This window comes from Balaenoptera borealis (genome assembly GCF_965194805.1).
Source record: "Balaenoptera borealis genome assembly, chromosome: 16".
NCBI lineage: Eukaryota > Metazoa > Chordata > Mammalia > Artiodactyla > Balaenopteridae > Balaenoptera > Balaenoptera borealis.
The window spans coordinates 68,200,438-68,219,215 of record NC_138872.1 but is presented as its reverse complement, the minus strand read 5'-3'; the positions used below and the strand labels follow the sequence as shown (position 1 = coordinate 68,219,215).

Genomic DNA, 18,778 nt, shown 5'->3' with positions numbered 1-18,778 from the left:
GCCAAAAATAAAAGAGTAAAAAAAATAACTAAATTAAAAAAAAAAGAGAAATATATTCCAGGTAAAAGACGTTAGTACATCATGGCATAACCTGAAGAGTTAAGGCAAATCTGACTACATCAGACGTTGTTCCAGGCAAGGATTCGTCCATCTCCTGGATTCTGGGGTGACGCCTGCTGGGCAAGCCAAGGTGAGAGCTCTTGAGGGAAGAAACTGCCCTGCTATTCATACAATGAAACTGAATCCAAGGCCCGAACATGCTAGATATATTCAAATCACAGATGGAAGCAGAACAGACACACCCTATAGAAAGACAAAAGATGGGGGAATCCTATTTAAGAATTTCTAGGAAAGAGGCATTCTCACACCCTCTGGGCGGACGTGTAAACTCATACAGCCATTTGAAGAGCAATTTAGGAATATCTAGCAAAACTTTTAAAAGTTCATACCCTGTGACCTGATAATCCAACTTTTAAGAATTTATTCCACAGATAATCTTGCCCAATTGAACAATATATATACAAAAGCATCAATGCAGCAAAGTTTCTAATCATGAAAAACCAGGTGCAACTTCTTTTGATCCATTATGCCAGAGGATGATTAGTTATACTGTGGGACATTTATGCAATGAAAACCATGAAACCACTAAAAGGCATGAGGTGAATCTCACCATACTGACAAGAAAAGATGCCCAAGATATACTGCTAAGGAAGCAAGTTTCCTAACAGAACAGAGTATGATTCTGTTTATAAATATAAAAACAGTTTCATATTATATACACAAATATATGTATAAACACACATACCTATACACTCATACGCATATAAACACACACACATATGCTCTTGTATATATACAAAGAGAAACTAGGATAGAAAAAATGGTCTTAAAAGATACACAATTCTCACAGGCACCTTTTACAAACTAGCAGCCCATGTTAGATTTCCAAATATATGTTTAGTCTGTACAGTATTTAATCTCCTAAAAAAAAATTAGTACTCAACAATTAAAAATTCAGAAATACCATACAAAAATTCAGATTTTGAGCTCCTCATGAAACACCAGAAGTTCTCATGATATCATGCCTGTATTCTTAAACAGCTATGATAGGCTATTGCTTCAATCATTTACATGATCTGCCGGGCTTCTGTGGACATCTGAGTTTTTGGTCCCTAACCCAGATCCTTTCTGTACGGTTTGCCTTTCGTTTTGACTCAGTTTCATGCTGTGGAGCCTTCCAAAAATATGCTAGTTTTCCTGCAACCCTATGCCTCTTCATTAAAGGGGGAGATTGCCAACAGCAGTATCTAGATGGTTAGCATTTGTTTGTGAAATCACATAAAATAAACATGGGAAGTACCCTATCAGTGCAAAAAGTACTGGACTCTAAATAAGGAGTTCTGGGAGTTCCCTGGTGGTCTAGTGGTTAGGATTCAGTGCTTTCACTGCCATGGCCCGGGTTCAATCCCTGGCTGGGGAACTGAGATCCCAAAAGCCGAGGGGCCAAAAAAAAATTTTTTTTTAAATAAATAAATAAAGAGTCTTTAGTGCTTGTCAAAGCTTTCCCCCCAACTAGCTCCGATACATCATACAACTCAACCTCTCTAGGCCTCAGTTTCCTCACCTATACAATGATCTCTAAGGTCCCAGGCAGAACCTCCACACACAGTGTTTATCTGGATTTCAAATACCTAGCAGTGCTTCCCTGCCATCCGCCATCAGTGCTCAAAGACCATAAATTGGTTCTAAGGGCCTTGAATAAGTTAAAAGAGATTAAGATATTTCGTCAGCAATACACTTCTCATCTCAGCTCAGATGCTTGTCTCACAACTCCTAAAACAATCGCCAAGACCGTGTTGATCTAGCACTTGCTAAGAACTATTAAACTTTCTCACAGTGGGAACTCATTATGGGGAGAATTACTAAATAAAAGTCTCTTCCTCCTCTGCAAACAGAGGTGCATGAAAGAGCAGAATGGCCCATTTCCTCCCCAAAGAATCCTAGTGGATGATTTTGTACATCTTTGAAATTTGTATTCAGTGATCTGAGTAATGAGATTTTTAAAAATTGGAATAACAAATAAACCACCCAGTGGTTAGATGTCATATATTGTCTAATCTCTCTCTTCATATCATCTTCCATCTGTGAATCTATGATGTGTCTTTGCATGCGCTATGTGATTTCCACTGCGTAAAACAACATGTAGAAGAAAAGAGACTGTCTTGAGGTGGGGGTTGGGGAATGTGAGGTTTTCTTCTTCTTGCTTTTCGGTGTTTTCCAAACTCTCTAGGATGAGCATGGATTGCTTTTGTCTCCTCACATGCTTGTAATTTGGAACTCTGAGCTCATGAGGGCTTTGCCTATGGGCAAAGGTCAAGAGATAATGTATTTGCTTCTCTCAGGTGTCCTAGAGTTCTCACTGGTCTTAGAGCATGTTTTATGGTAACTTTTCAGTTAGGGCATTCCTGGGCAGGGCAGGAAGTACAAGTTCAAACCCCAACCAATGTGACGGTAAGGCCACAGAATTATCTGGACACACTTTTTCTTTTTCCACCCAGAGCCCAGGCCAAGAGAGACATGCTTCCTCATACTTTTCCTGTGCTGGTGACAGATTTGTCCTACATCAATTTTTTACTGAGGGATAACCCTTCGAGAGGATCTCTCTGCCATGTGTGGATCCCAGGCTTTATCTCTCATCCCCACAAGAGCATCAAATCCTAAACCACACTACTATGAAGACGGCATCAACTGAAGCAGGCTTAAAAGTGTGGATTTAGTTTCCTCTTTGCTTCTGATCCTTAATAATTTCCTTGTGAATCCAATTAAGCATGTAAAAGGACACTAGTTATATTTTAGATAGTATTTCTGAGTACTCTACCAGGAGAATGTTTAAGTTAGCTAGATCAACATACTGTTAGAGATAGAAATCGCATGCATTACTTTTGTGAAAAAAAATAAACTTGAGTTTTAATAATCAACACCCAAGGTTACCTGGGCAGCCTGAGAAGACGGTGAATGGTGGGACCACAGTTTCTGGGGGTAATACTGTGTTGTCGAGAATTTTGCAACAGTCTTTCAACACACACCGGCGCCCCTGAAATTAAAATCTTGTTAATAGGAAATAGACCAGGAAATGGGAGTAAAAGTTGTCTTGTCTGCTGTGTGGAAGGTATTTATATTTTCTCCATTCATGATATCATACAATAGTCATGGACAGTGACGAGAGGCTTGGCTACAATTCCCTCCTGCAGGTGGTACATGACAAGCAGGAGGTAAAAATGTGAGTGTGGATGTGTGTGTGTAAATTTGAGGTGGGGGTCATACACTAGGGACAGTTCAAGTTATCTTAGGCATTTCATACTACATGAAATTCAATCTTCAAGAATTCTGTTTACTTTTCTTTCTTCCTTTTTTTTATAATTTAGTGGATATCTGTTGTTTTGCTTGTCCAACATCCATTTCCCTTTCTTCTGGTAACAGAACATATATTTTCCTTGGATACCGCCCCATCCCCATCTCAGTCCATGTGCTTCACCTCCCATCCCAAACTATGAACCCCAAGCCTGGCCACAGCCACTGATTTAGGGAATCGGCGTATGAGCCGATGATGAATCTCAACGTCAGGGTTTCTGCTGGGACTACTGGGAAAAGAAGCTCTTTCCAATCGGGATTCTAGAGGACAGGACAGAATCCTGGACCAGCCACTGGTTTCCACGAGGAAAGGACCTGCCTGAGAGCCTCCCAGAGGAAAACAAAAAAGGGAAGGGGATTAATTCTCACGACATCAACTGAACCCCTGGAGCCACTTATGTATGAAATTAGGATCTACTTCTGTACCCTTGGTTCATATTAGCCAGTACATTCGTTTTGCACCTACCAATTTAAGGTCTGTTTGTTCTTTTGCCAATTCCAACTGGACAAGTCTGGGCAAATTCTTCTGGATATGAAGTTATTAGTTCCTTTGTTCTCCCATGGGTAAGTGGTAGTTATTAGAATGTTTAGGCTGGACATTATGCTTGACTTTATCCACTGTCATCGCTTTTCAATTCTGCCATCACCCATGGCATTTTGGGGGCAAGAAATAAGGTCTGGGAGCTTCATCTCTTTCATGGCTTAAGGGAAAGGAGAGGCTTCTGTATACGGTTAAAGTTATGTCTCAGACAACTTGCTGAGTAAATGAAAGATTGCATTTACATCATCTGGGTCTGTAAGTTTACTTGTGTTCTGGTCAGATGATCTGATAAAACATCCCCAGGTGGCTGAGGATGCGGAACACCTAACAAATACCAGGATAATGCTAACCCATCTAGATCTTAGATTTTACCAAAGAATATGAAGGATACTTTGATTTGGTTGTGTTCAAATTTTCCCCCATTATTAAATACCTAACTCTTATGTATGTCCAGGAACTCCTGGGTAGATTGCCAAATGAATTTTTTAAAAAGCTTATACCTCTAAGGTCTGAATTTCTTCAGTGGCTAACTAAGTTGTCTCCAGTTGGGTGGATAACAGCCAAGTTGGGCAACATCTTTAGGTCAGAAGCAAGTTATGACTGCAGCTCTTCATTTCTCCTTGGAAAGTTTTCTTCCATGAATTACCTATTATTGGCAACATCAAAAATCGGGAAGATGGCCAGCTCCCCTGGTGACTCCCAAATTAACTCAAAGATGTCCTATGACGCCTAAGCTCCTAATAACTCAGACTAAGCACATGGGGCACTGAGTAAAAGGAGACAATGTGCTGCGTATGGCAGGACACATTCACAGATAGGGACCTGCAGACACAGGGCCCTGGAAGAGAGGGACAGTGGAAATGAACCTTCTCACCATATACTACCAGCCACCACACAGCCTGAGGGCACCTGCTTTCTAGAGTTGGCCATTCTGCCCACTCAGAGAAATGTGCTCAATTGGGTTTCAGAGAATTCTGGGTAAACTGATCAATTACATGGCAGCAGAATAAAAAATGCAGGTACTTCTTAGGCATGAATGGCTTGGCAATAGCTGAGGAGATAAAAAGCTGAAACTACTTCTTTATTCTCTCCTGGAGAACTTTCCAAGAAGGAGTTAAGAACTACATGTTGCTAGTATTACAGCTACCCATATCTCCTTATGCAAGTTATTTAGCAAGTTACTTAAATCCTGTGAAACAGGATACAAAACCAAGCCCGTAGGGATGCTGTCAAGACTAGAGACAAAAGTAAAACTCATGGCATGGTAACAGTGCCTATTAATATTGCCTGTTGGCTTTTCCTGCAGACATTTGGGCAATTCTGATTAACACCCACACTTTCACCTATCCAAGCATAAGTTAGACTACCACATGGGATGCTACAGGAAGGATCCATGTGTCATGAGGACAGTTGGACTCTAAATGAGTTCCTGCTAGCTCTGAGATTCTCAAAGGATCTTTCTCCTGAGATTACTTGGGAATTTTTAAAGGCTCAGCAAATAAGTACTGTCAATACTGAACAATGACAATACCATGAATTGATGTATTGAAAAGTGATACAAAAAGCAGAGCACCTAACAATAGGACTAGAATTCCCTAAGCTGTGGGAATAGCATTTGGATTTTAACCGTTCAGACATTTGGCTCTGGGGCTAAAGGACTAGGCTACTATGGTGATGTCTTCCCATGGCCAAGGAAAATATCAGAAAAACCCAGCTGTGGCTTGGAAAGCCAGCTTTGGTCAAACAGTCAGAGTGAGGGGAGAGGATGGATTTCTTCTCCCTTTTCTCAACGTCAGCCCGAACCACAGACGTTCTGTCTCTAATATATACTAAGGAACTCCCCTGGAGAAGAGTATTTGGCTAAACAACTACTCCCCTTAATTCTGAGTAACAAGTCAGACTGGAAGGTTTTTCTCAGCAGCGGGGCTCTCCATTGCACTGTCCACCTTTGCTGTGCCCTCATGGCTCCTGGAATGTGACGGCATGGTTTCTGCAGGTTTTCTGATACTCTAGGGTCCTAGTCTTACCCAGAGCAGAGAACTGACCCTAAATTAAGGGGAGTGGCCATTTAAATGCATGAAAGGGGTCTTGGCTTTTCCCAGAATCTGAGGGACAACCATAAAATGTAGGAAACATTTTCCCTGAAAATTTAGGCAGTTTGGCTCTGATCATTAACATTCTTACTCAGGATGGTCTCAGAAATCCTAACTGAAATCAACCTCTTCATCTATAAAATACCAAGAAATTCAGCCTTGGAAAGCCTTGGTTGGGTTAAACAAACCGATATCGAGGCACCTGTGGACCAGGGTCCTACAGGTTCTGCTGAGGGAGGGGTCGTCTCGCACCTGGCACACCCAGCACCCTGAACTTCGTGCAGCTCCCTAAATGTCATGCCCGTTGGTGACTCTGACCCTTACACATGCCAATCTCTTCCCTGAAACACTCATTCTCCTCTTGTCTAGGAGCCAATTTTGATGCACCCTTCAAGATCCCCTCACCCCCACCAGACTGTAAGATTCTTGAGGTGAAGCAACAGGTAGGCCACATAGCGACATGGCTATTCATACCACTAGGGTTCAAATCCCAGCACCACCACTTACTAGCCTTGTCAAATCCCCTAATATCGAAGGTCTTCAGTCTCCTCACCTGAAAACAGGGATAATAACAGTACCTAGTACCCTTGGATGGTTGTGAGGATTAAATGAAATAATCAAAGGTAAGAGTTTAACATCATATGGAAGAGGGTCCATAAAGGTTAGCCATGATTATTAATGCCTAGGAAAAACTCCAAATTCAGTAATAATTCTGATAGACCAGTAGACCAGAAAGGACTTCTACCCTGCTTGATGACAGAAGCAGAAGCCCACTGATGTGGGGGACGCGAGCTAGAGAGGGAGTGAGGCTGCTCAGCCAGCCAAGTCACCATACTCACAATCACACAGTTCTTGCCAACGTGAACATAAGAGCCAATCTGAGCTGCGTTGACCACACAATCTTCCTCAATAAAGACATGGTCCCCAATATGTAAAGGAAAAAATGCAACGCTATAGAAGAAAAAGAAGATGAACAAAGAAAGGTCAAGGTGATGTACTTTTGGTCAAGGTTTATAGAACTAAAGATCGTAATCTCAACTCCATCGTCTTGTCTTAAGACTGTTCTTAGCAAGGAAAGAATCCTCAGGCTTAAGGAATTCTATAATGTTGAAGATGATGCATGTGACTACTAAATCGAAATCAGAAATATTAGACCAAGGAAATGTGAAAGGAAATAGCAAAACAGTAAGAGCAAAACCTTCAAAGCTAAAAAATCTGGCACCAAATAAAAACGAATGAATGTTTTGCTCATTCCTGCCTCCTTTGAAAATGCCCACAGATCACATTTTCATTAATCTGCTCTATAATCCTTCAGGGGACTGATGTGAGGTTCATGGGATATAATTCCCAACATGCTAAAAATTTATATATTGACTGGCTTTATTGAGAGTCTACTATATGCCAGACTCTATGCTAGGAACTGGGGAATACAATGGTGAGCAAAAGGGATGCAATCATGCCCATGGAGCTTACAAACAAGAGAAGAAAAGAGAAATTAAATAAATGATTAAATAAGTAATTAGCTACAACTGTGATAAGTGCTACAGAGGAAAAATAACACATTATGAGAGCATATAACAAAGAGACTTTACTCAGACTGGAGGTTAAGTAAAAGCTTAATTGAAAGTGACATTTAAGCCAGGACTTAAGGAGTCAGTCAGCTTTCTCCAGACTTGTGACATCATTCCCATTCTCCAGGACTCCTCAAATGTCATTGACAGTGGTCTGTGATCATATATACAAGAAATTTTGGTGCCTTGGGATGTAAAATATTTGGACTAGAACTAATATAAAGCAGCTGGATGCTCACTGGCTCTTTCCAGTCCTGTGTTCTACTTTGTCAGGAATATTTTGTCAGAGATGATACCTGTCCTCCACAGACCTATACTTTATTTAAATCTTCCTTAATTCATTTGCATTTTTGGTCTGGACCCCTTGTGTGGCAATGGATTCCTTGATCTTATCATCTACAACAGTAGTGTCAACACCTTAATTTTAAATTAAAAACTCCAAACTTTATACTATTATCTGGTCCTGGTATTGATATATACAGGGGAGGAAATCGACATTCACCTTCTATTCATGTGTTGCTATTTACACTTTCATATTTCTATATTTCTCATGTGGACTATTCTAATTTACACTTCCCTCCATTCACCAATAAGCTTCTTATTCATTCTCAGTCCTCTTCCTGGACCATACTCAGCCCAATAATGCTTTTATCAGGAGGTGGAGTCAACAACTCTAGCAGAGCATCAGTCACTGTATGAAACCATGAAAGGGCGTCACAGGGTTTTCTGATTTCCACTCAATAGTCCTTTTTTTTCTAAATTTTAAAAAATATTTATTAATTTTTTGGCTGCGCTGGGTCTTAGTTGCAGCACATGGGATCTTTAGTTGTGGCATGTGGACTTCTTAGTTGCAGCATGCATGCAGGATCTAGTTCCCTGACTAGGGATCGAACCCGGGCCCCCTTCATTGGGAGCACAGAATCTTAACCCACTGGACCACCAGGGAAGTCCCCTCCCCTCAACAGTCTTCTGAGGGACTTCCCTGGTGGTCCAGTGGTTAAGACTCTGTGCTTCCACTGAAGGGGGCCCGGGTTCGATCCCTGGTCGGGGAACTAAGATCCCACATGCCACGCAGTGTGGCCAAAAGAAAAAAAAATAGCCTTCTGAGCTAATGAGCAAATGCTTTCATTTAAATTTCATATGATTTACAATGACTCCCTGCTCCAATTCCTGAACGTAATGAAAGCCTGGAGCGCAACATCAGTATGGGAAATGCAGGACGATTCCTGCATGATATACACCCAGGTATGACAGTCTGAGTTAGCTGCCCTCTTCTCTGTTCCTTCCTAACCATGTTCATGCCCCAGTGACAGGAGTATCCCATTCTATAGTGGCTATCATGTTATAGCATCACATTCTATAGTAGCTATCTGTTTATGTAATTATTTCTATCACTAGGTTGTTGTTGTTTTTTTAATTGAGGTATAGTTGATTTTCAATATATAAGTTTCAGGTGTACAACACAGTGATTCGCAATTTTTAAAGGTTATACTCCACTTACAGTTATTATAAAATATTAGCGACTATTCCCTGTGCTGTAAAACATATCCTTGTAGTTTATTTATTTTATATGTAGTAGTTTGTACACCTCTTAATCCCCTACCCCTGTCTTGCCCCTCCTCCTTCCCACTGGTAACCACTAGTTCAGTATATCTGTGAGTCTCTTTCTTTTTTGTTACATTCACTAGTTTGTTTTACTTCTAACACTAGGTTTTGAGACCCTATTTGATCCATCTTTATATGCCCAGCTTATAACCTAGTGACTGGCATAAGGAAAGCACTCAATCAATGCTTGTTGAATCCTTGGATGAAAAGCAGATGGTGCCATAGGTAGGAACCAGGAGGGCAAAGGGAGAGAGAGGCAAAGAGAATACCATCATATCAAGCATAGAGGTCGGTTTCCCTGCCCTGTCCATGCCCTTTCTTAGACAATCCTTATTCCCACTGAGAGATCAGTGGGCCTGACTTGACCCTGCTCTCTGGGTCAAAGCTGTTTAGACTAGGGGTGGCACTTAACTCATACTGAGCTAATTAGATTCCCTCTCCCAACATTTTGTTAATAGGACCTAAAATCTCTGGTTGGTATCCATTGGAAGCCTAAATGGAGAAGTGATGTAAAAAAAGGGCTGAGGCAGCAAGGTTGTCTCCATGAGAAAAGCCGGAAGATATAGCTGAAAGAAAAAAGAGGGAAGCAGAAGGGCAGAGAGGAGGACAGTTAAGAAACAGTATAACCTTGGTAACAGAGCGGTAGCCAGACAGAATAGTGGTCTTGATTCTGGCTAGCTGTCCAGTTCCAGGTTCTAGTCCCTTGTGAAGCCTGACCCCTTTTTCTACCCTTAAATTCCATCAAATATGCCTGTGGCTGTTTAATCAGAACCCCCTTTGCTTTTGCCAGCTTAAGTGGATTGTTTCTGGCAACTAACCACCAACTAGACTAAGACAACCAACACCAGAGTTGTGTTCATTATGGTGAATTCTTACTTAGTGTCCCAAACAATAGTGTAGACCTGCTCCTTCCCCCACAACTCAACACATGGATAGTACCACCAGTAGCAGCATCTTGCCCAAGACTGAAACACGTCATTAAATTACATACCCTTTGCTGAATTTCTTGAATGGTGGCCTTATGACACTCCGACTTTTCACGACACAATGACGTCCAACTCTTACATTTGCCAGATCCCCTCGAATAATACAGTCATTCATCACAATGGTCTATAAAACAAAGCATATTTTAAAAAGCTACCAACATAGCCTAAAACATAATGAAAAAGAGTAGGAAACAAGACAGTTTGAGAGTTATGCTATACTCTACTAAATCACCTGTTCTGTCAAAAGGGATAACTTTTAAGGTAAAGAGAATTGCCCTCATAATACTGATTGCAGTTCAAGATGTTCCCAGTACATCACAAGCTTTGCCCTTATTATCCCATGAATAGGACTCAATGGATGGACAAACATTTATTGAGAATACCTGTGGCAGACCTGGTCTGTGCATCTCCTCAGATGCACTTGGTTCCACCAGACCCCAAGCCTTGGCTGCTTGCTCAGTGAGAGTCCTGGCTGTTCCCATCTTTGTCTCATCTCCTAACACTACTATCTCCAACTTCACGCTCCAGAGGTGGATCCACTGAGGTTCTGCTTCCTCTCCCAATTTCTGGACCCAGATTATGTGCTACACTGCAAGGTGTGATATCTGGCTTCCCCAGAGGTTGCCAGGAGGGGCTGAATAACACAACCCAGAAACTGGGCGGAACTAATGCCCCATACTTGGTAAAGAGTAGGCATTCTTGAAATGTCTGCTGAATAAATGAGGTTTAAAAAAAAAAAGTGCACGTGGCTGGGGTTGCGGCTGGGAAAGTAAGCAAGGGACCAGATCATGAGGAATTACCTGTGCTGAGTACAGAAGTTCAGATGTTTTTCCCTAGCGGGTATAAGGAATCAATGAAAGATTCTAAGCAGAGGATTAACACAAGCGAAGCTTCATTTTAGAAATATTACTCTGGAAGCAGTCTGGAGCCTCAATGGAGGCAGGCAAGACTGGAGGGGAAGTGACCCTTCAGATGGATCAAGGTGAAACGAGATGGTGGGCCTTACCTAAGGCAAAAGCTGTGCATCAGGAAAAGAGAAATAAATCAGAGGCAGAGAAACCTGAGCATGCCTTTAGATCCAGCTACCAGCTCAGAGGAAGGAGAGGGGAACAGAGATCACATTAAGCAACACTGTGTAAACAGAATCAGTCAAATTCAGAAATTTGAAAATACTGCAGGACAGTGAGCCAGTTTCCTCAACATATAAATGGCATGCGGAGAAAAACGAGGCAGGGAAAGAAAACTGTTACAGATTCAAAGAGACTTAAGAGACACATCAACCAAACAGTAATGTGTATCTGACCTTGTTTGGATCCTGATTTGAACAAGCCAACTGTAAAAAGACATCTTAAGATAATGGAGGGACTTCCCTTGTGACGCAGTGGTTAAGAATCCGGCTGCCAATGCAGAGGACATGGTTCAATCCCTGGTCCGGGAACATTCCACACGCCGCGAAGCAACTAAGCCCGGCCATCACAACTACTGAGCCTGCGCTCTAGAGCCTGCGTGCCACAACTACTGAGCCCACGCACCGCAACTACTTAAGCCCGCGTGCCCTAGAGCCTGCGCGCCGCAACTACTGAAGCCCGCGCGCTCTACGGCTCGTGTGCTGTGACTACTGAGCCTGCATGCTGCAACCACTGAAGCCCACACGCCTAGAGACTGTGCTCCACAACAAGAGAAGCCACCACGATGAGAAGCCCGTGCAGCGCAAAGAAGAGTGGCCCCCACTCGCCGCAACTTGAGAAAGCCTGCGCACAGCAACGAAGACCCAACGCAGCCAAAAAAAAAAAAAGATAATGGAAAGACTGAACACGGAATGAGGATTAGATTAGATGATATTAGGGAATGACTGGTTTTTTTAAAAATATATTATAATAACGGTCCTCTATACATTTTTTAAAGCCTTTAAATATTAGTGATATACATTGAAATATTTATGGGTGAAATAATATTATGCTTGCAATTTGCTTTAAAATATTCTACTCCAAAATTGATTTGAACTTGGCAGGTGAGTATAGAGATGAAGCAAGAATGCCAGAATATTGCTAATTGTAGAAGCTGGTGAATGAGTATATAGGGACTCATTATATGTTCTCTCTACTCTTATACGTGTCCTAAAAGTTCCATAATAATACTGCTCATCTATAAAAAGTAATGAACTACTAATCCATGAATATATCCAACAACATAGATAAATCTCAAAAACATTATGCTGAGGGAAAGAAGCTGACCCAAAAAAAAAAAAAAAAAGTACATGATTCCAATTACAGGAAACTTGAGAAAATGCAAAACTAACCTCTATTAGTTTTACACAGGTTACCTGGGCAAAGCTAGAAGGCTTGACTGAAGAGGGACACAAGGAAACTAAGGTGATGGAAATGTTTTATATCTTGACTGTGGTACTAGTTGCATAGATGTCCACATCAGCCAAAACTATTCAAACTGCATATTTAAAATGGGTACACTTTATTGTATGTAATATACCTAAATAAAAATGATTTTTTTAATGTTCCATTATAAAATATTTAAAAAGAAAAAAAAAGAAGAGACTTTATACGACTCGGTCATTGTTTAGATGTTGGGTAAGAGAAAAAGAATCTAGGACAGTGTGAGCAATTCTGGAGATTAGATGATAAATTCAATTTTGAAATGCTGAGTTTGTGGAATCTGTGGGATGACCAACAGGCAGTTGTAAATAAAGGTCTGGGACCCAAGACAGAAGGTCAGGCTAGAGAAGTAGATGGGGATACCTCAAATATAGGTGAATTTAGATAAATCACTAGCCAGAACATGAGGCTCTGAGAAGATACTAAAAACGAAATGGGCTCACACCTGGAAGAGTTTACCAATCTGACCCACATATGTTCAGTCTATAAAACCTCTATCGGTAAAAAGAAATGTTCACATCTGCTACTGATTGTAAAGTATTACAGGTCCTCTTGGGTTTTTTTTGTTTTGTTTTGTTTTTGGCTGTGCCATGCAGCTTGCGGGATCTTAGCTCCCTGACCAGGGACCGAACCCAGGCCCCGGCAGTGAAAGTGCCAAGTCCTAACTACTGGACTGCCAGGGAATTCCTCTCTTGGTTTTTAAAAGCTATCTTCTTCAAGCTTAGAGAGATGCCTATTTCTAGTACATAATTCTTTCATCTGAGATCCTTAATTTACTTCAATCATTGTTTTTCAGCTTGTGTTTCCATCTACAATCAGAGAAAATGACTTATTTTTCTTTTGGAAGAAAACAGAATACCAAGAGTTCTGAGTATTTGGTAATGGCTGTGATTGTTTTATTGTGTTTTAAGTAAAGATAACAATCTTAATCTAGAAATAAAGAAAATCCATATAAGTCCCTCAGTCAGCCTAAATTACATTCCCAATGAGGAAGCAAACACACAAAAAACATAAGAAGGAAACGATATCACAGATGGTCAAAGAAATTTAGTAAGCGGTATTCAAACCCTGGTTGCCTATCTCATAAAGAATGGAGCTAAAGAAGAGAAGTCAGATTAAAAATAGAGGCAACAGGGTGTTAAGATGGAAGGAGGTGCCTAAAAAGAGCTTTCAGGGAGAAAAACATTATTAAAGCAGACTTCACTGAACTCAACAAGGACAAGGCAGAGGTGGCAAGTTGGGGGTCTGAGGGCTGCACCTAGAAATGGTTTTCTCTGGCCTCTGCAGCCACTGTTATCATTTAAATTAGATGCTATTATGTGAATAGTAGGACATTTTACATTTTAAAAAATCCAGATTTCCAGTTTCTTTTGAGAAAATCAGAAGCTCTGGAAGTATAGGTCTGCATCCCCACATGGCAACAATCAGCTCGAGCTTAGCTAGGTCCTGTATTCTCCAATTCACTAGGCTCCACCATTCCGGTTTACACCCAGTCCTCTTTGCTCATCTGATCCCTATCTCTTCCTGCAGGCACTGTGACACCCGATAGAAGGGCTCAGGAAAACAGAAATGTCAAAGTTCTGAAAGGGACAGGGGCTGGAAACAAAAATGGATTGTTCATAATAACAAAAAGCTGGAAACAAAATAACTATCCACCCATAAGAGAGGGGATAAACCGAATTGTACACAGCAGTGAAAATGCATAAACCACAATGAATCTTAGAAACTCAGCTGAGAACGATGTTACTTACTAAATGTAATATATGTTTTCTACTGTTATTATTACAATAACTGAGGGTAAAAATAGTAAGTCACAGAAAACCAAGTAAAGCTAAACAATATATATTATTTAGAAATACACACGTATGTGGTAAAAAATTTTTTTTGAAAAATAAAGAATTTATAAGACAAAAAGTTCAGAATAGTGGTATCCTCTTGGAAGGAGGTAGAAGAAAGAAATGGGAGAGGAACTTCAGGCTGTACTGTATTATTATGCATTGACTATGCTCCAGTTCTTCAGTTGGGTGGTGGGTTCATGGTGTTGATTTTTTATGCTTCATAACATATATATCGCGTATCAGTCTTCTGTGTGCACCAAATATTGCCAAATAAAACACCTTTCAAAAAAGAAACAGAGGGCCCCGAATAACCAAAACAATCTTGAAAAAGAAGCTGGAAGACTCATATTTCCTGATTATAAAATTTACTACAAGTCTACAGTAACCAAAATAGTGTAGAACTAGCATAAGGACAGATATATCAACTATGGAATAGAATTGAGAGTCCAGAAAGTAACCCATACATCTGTGGCCAGATGATTTTCTATAAGGATGACAAGACCATTCAATGGGGAAAGAACAATCTCTTCAACATATGGTGCTGGGACAAGTAGATTTCCACACCCTCAAAAATTAATTAATTAGGACCCCAACCTCACATCATATGCAAAAATTAACTCAAAATGGATCAACAACCATTTAAATACAACTGCTAAAACCATAAAACTCTTAGAAGAAAACATAGGAGTACATCTTCATGATCTTGGGTTTGGCAAGGATTCTTAGATATACGACACCAAAAACTTAAGCAACAAAAGAAAAAATAGATAAACTGGACTTCATCAAAATTTAAAACTCTTGTGCATCAAAGAACATTATCAAGAAAGTAAAAAGACAATCTACAGGATGGTAGAAAATATTTGCAATCATAAATCTGATAAGGATTTAATACCCAGAATATATAGAACTCCTACAATTCAACAACAAAGAGACAACAAGATTTTAAAATGGTCAAAGGACTGAATAGATATTTCTCCAAAGATATGCAAATGGCCAATAAGATAAAAGATGTTCCTCATCATCAGACATTAGGGAAATGCAAATCACACTACTATATATAAAAGATAACTAATAAGAACCTACTGTATAGCACAGGGAACTCTATTCAGTGCTCTGTAATGACCTATATGGGAATGGAGTCTAGCAGAGAGTGGATATATGTATATGGATGGCTGATTCACTTTGCTGTACAGCAGAAACTAACACAACATTGTAAATCAACGATACTCCAATAAAACATTAATTAAAAAAAAAGAAAACACAATGAGGGGCTTTCCTGGTGGCGCAGTGGTTAAGAATCCGCCTGCCGGGCTTCCCTGGTGGCGCAGTGGTTAAGAATCTGCCTGCCAATGCAGGGGACACGGGTTCGAGCCCTGGTCCGGGAAGATCCCACATGCCGCGGAGCAACTAAGCCCGTACGCCACAACTACTGAGCCTGTGCTCTAGAGCCTGCGAGCCACAACTACTGAAGCCCGTACACCTAGAGCCTGTGCTCCGCAACAAGAGAAGCCACTGCAATGAGAAGCCCACGCACCGCAATGAAGAGTAGCCCCCGCTCGTCGCAACTAGAGAAAGCCCGCGTGCAGCAACAAAGACCCAACACAGCCAAAAATAAAATAAAGTAACTAATTAAGAAAAAAACACACAATGAAATACTGAATACCTTTCATATACACATCCAAAAAAAAAAAAACCAGAAAATAACAAGTGTTCATGAGGATATGGAGAAATTGGTACTCTCTTGCATTGCAGTGGGAACGTAAAATGGTGCAATTTGGCAGTTCTTTGCAAAGCTAAAAAATAGAACTGCCATATGACCCAGACACCCCACCCCTAGGTATGTAATAAATAACTGAAAACAGAGCTCAAATATATCCTTGTATACCAATGTTCATTGCAGCATTACTCACAATAGTGGAAAGGTAGAAACAATCCAAGTGTCCATCAACAGATGAATAGATAAACAAAATGTACATATATACAACGGAATATTATTCAGTCATGAAAAGGAATAAAATTCTGATACGTGCTACAACATGGATGAGCCTTGAAAACATTATGCTAAGTGCAATAAGCCAGCCCAAAGGACAAATCTTGCATGATTCCGCTTAAATGACATATCTAGAATAGGCACATTCATAGAGACAGAAAGTCGATTGAGGTTACCAGGGTCTGGGAGGAAAAGGGGATGAGAGTTATTCCTTAATGGGTTCAAAGTTTCCGTATGAGTGATGAAAATGTTTTAGAAATAGATATAGTGGTGATGATTGCACAACACTGTGAATATAATTAATGTCAATGAACTGTATACTTAAACATGCTTAAAATGGCGAATTTTGTCATAAATACACACACACACACACACACAAATCTTCCCTACAAAATCACAGAAAATGTTTTGGAATTAGCTGAAGGATTTCAAAAAAAACTCCACATATTTGCTAACAAGTCAGATGGAGTTAACTGAATTTTCTAATTTTGTACTGAAGCAGTGTATCTATAATTACTAATTACATCTAACTACCAAACTATATTTCTTTTCCATTAAATCTCATGGTATGATGGGGTAACAGACACAGTAATTGTGTCTCTACTGAAAATATCTGTGATCTTTTGATTACAGTGAGATTATTTTACCTCTAGAAGTTAGATTTAATATTTCAAGGAGAATTGAGTGTTCCTAATGGCAGGAAGAAACTATGGACTTCAGTGTTTGTCAAGCTCAAATATATCTTGATATTTTCTCTGGTTCTGAAGTGTTCTAACATTACCCCAGGTTTATGCTCATCTCTGTGCTATTTCAGTTTATTCAGATGACAAGATTCTGAGCCTTTCACATTCCATTTTTCAAATGCATTTCAGATTTTAGTTATCTTTCCCAATTCTCAAATTAAGTTTCAGTTAATAATGGATCATTCATTAGTAAACAGATAATTATATCAGTATCCCTTTAGTTTCTACACTAAAATACTGTGTTGTGTATTTATGTTTTGTGTCCAGTAATACAGGACACACTACAATACTGTCTAATAATTTCAGTGCTGGGTGCCATTGTATTTTGTGCCTGGAATAACAGGGAAAAGGCTTTCTGTTGCCTCTTTTTACTGCATCTTTTTTGTATTCAATAAACCCAATTTGGAGAATTAAAAAAGAGAGAGAGAATTTTAGCATATATAGCAATAAATGGGAGACAACATTTCATCTGCCCTGCTGATGTGATAATCGGTGGAAAGAAAGCAGAAATATGCATCCCGGAGCTGGCTCCGTCCCTTACCTTGCCGTTGAGAACGATGTTCTGACTTCCACACAGTACCGACTGGCGACTAACTTTGTTCCCAGATGCCTGCAAGGAAATAGCAGAAAACCGAGGTGAGCAGACTGAGTGGGTTCTGGGCTACAGGTTTCCACCAAGAAAGCTCATACTGGAGGGAAAAGGACTTGCAATGGGGCGTCGTCTGCAACGGAACGAGTCAGGATATCAAAAAAGCAAGGATGAATTAGGAACTTAGGGATTCAAGGAACAGACCCAGAAACTGTATGTGGTACGTCTATAGCCTAGCGGCAGCAGGGATACAAATTCTCATTTCTATACTTCGGTTTTACAGCCCTAAAACCAGGATAATGACTTTACCAATATCATAGAGTTGTGAGAATTTAATGAAAACATAAAGAGTAATGCTGACTGAGCACTAACCCGGTTTCGAGCAATTTACACACATCTACATATAGTTTGTATTGACTATAAAGAACCTAACAAAAAAAACAAAAAAAGAACCTAACAGTCTTTAGCACGTAGTAATAAATTATGACACGTTAGTTTTTAAAAACAATTTTTTTTTTAAAGGCCTGAAGCCCAGAGCTGTAATTATCAGGATGGATGAGACTTGTCCTGCTTTCTGGAAGGCGTTTTATCTCTACGAGGAAATCAGGAATACATTTTTAAAAGCCTAAACTGGCCATGCAAGGAATACATAACAAAGCCAGACCAGACATGAACTCTCGCTGTGTAATCTCGGACTAAACGGCAAAGGGACCTGGGGTGGGGCAGGGACAGGATGGAGACGGCGGCCTCAGGGAACGCTGGCTTGGAGAGGGGAGGGCAGATGTCTGGTACGCGCACCGTCTCGATGTACTCGGACTTGTTGTAGAGAAGCTCGCCCAACTCCATGGCCACCAACTCCTCTGCGCAGCTCCGGCTCCTGTCAAAGCCCGTCAGCCTGTCTCTCCGCCTGAGACTCTAGCTACTTCCGGCTGCTCCTCCACTTCCGCTCTGGGAGGTCTGCGGTCTCATCCATAGCTCGGCTCTCCGCTAGGTGGCCTCGCTCCATTGCTCTGAGGTCTCT

General features: G+C 40.6%; 1 protein-coding gene across 2 annotated transcripts in view; it reads right to left on the bottom strand.

The window, feature by feature from the left end:
* The window catches only part of DCTN5 (dynactin subunit 5), a 29,200-nt gene extending 10,476 nt beyond the window's left edge, over positions 1–18,724 (bottom strand). The window contains exons 1-6 of one of the 2 annotated variants that reach the window (XM_082362627.1): positions 18,556–18,724; positions 17,710–17,778; positions 10,213–10,331; positions 6,885–6,996; positions 2,992–3,094; positions 79–303 (exon numbers count right to left, since the gene is read on the bottom strand). In XM_082362627.1, the coding sequence (XP_082218753.1) occupies positions 80–303; positions 2,992–3,094; positions 6,885–6,996; positions 10,213–10,331; positions 17,710–17,778; positions 18,556–18,603 (675 nt within the window). In that variant the 5' untranslated portion in view covers positions 18,604–18,724 and the 3' untranslated portion in view covers position 79. The remainder of the gene's footprint in view (positions 1–78; positions 304–2,991; positions 3,095–6,884; positions 6,997–10,212; positions 10,332–17,709; positions 17,779–18,555) is intronic. The other variant, XM_082362628.1, reaches the window with a different exon arrangement.
* Between the last annotated feature and the right edge of the window lie 54 nt (positions 18,725–18,778).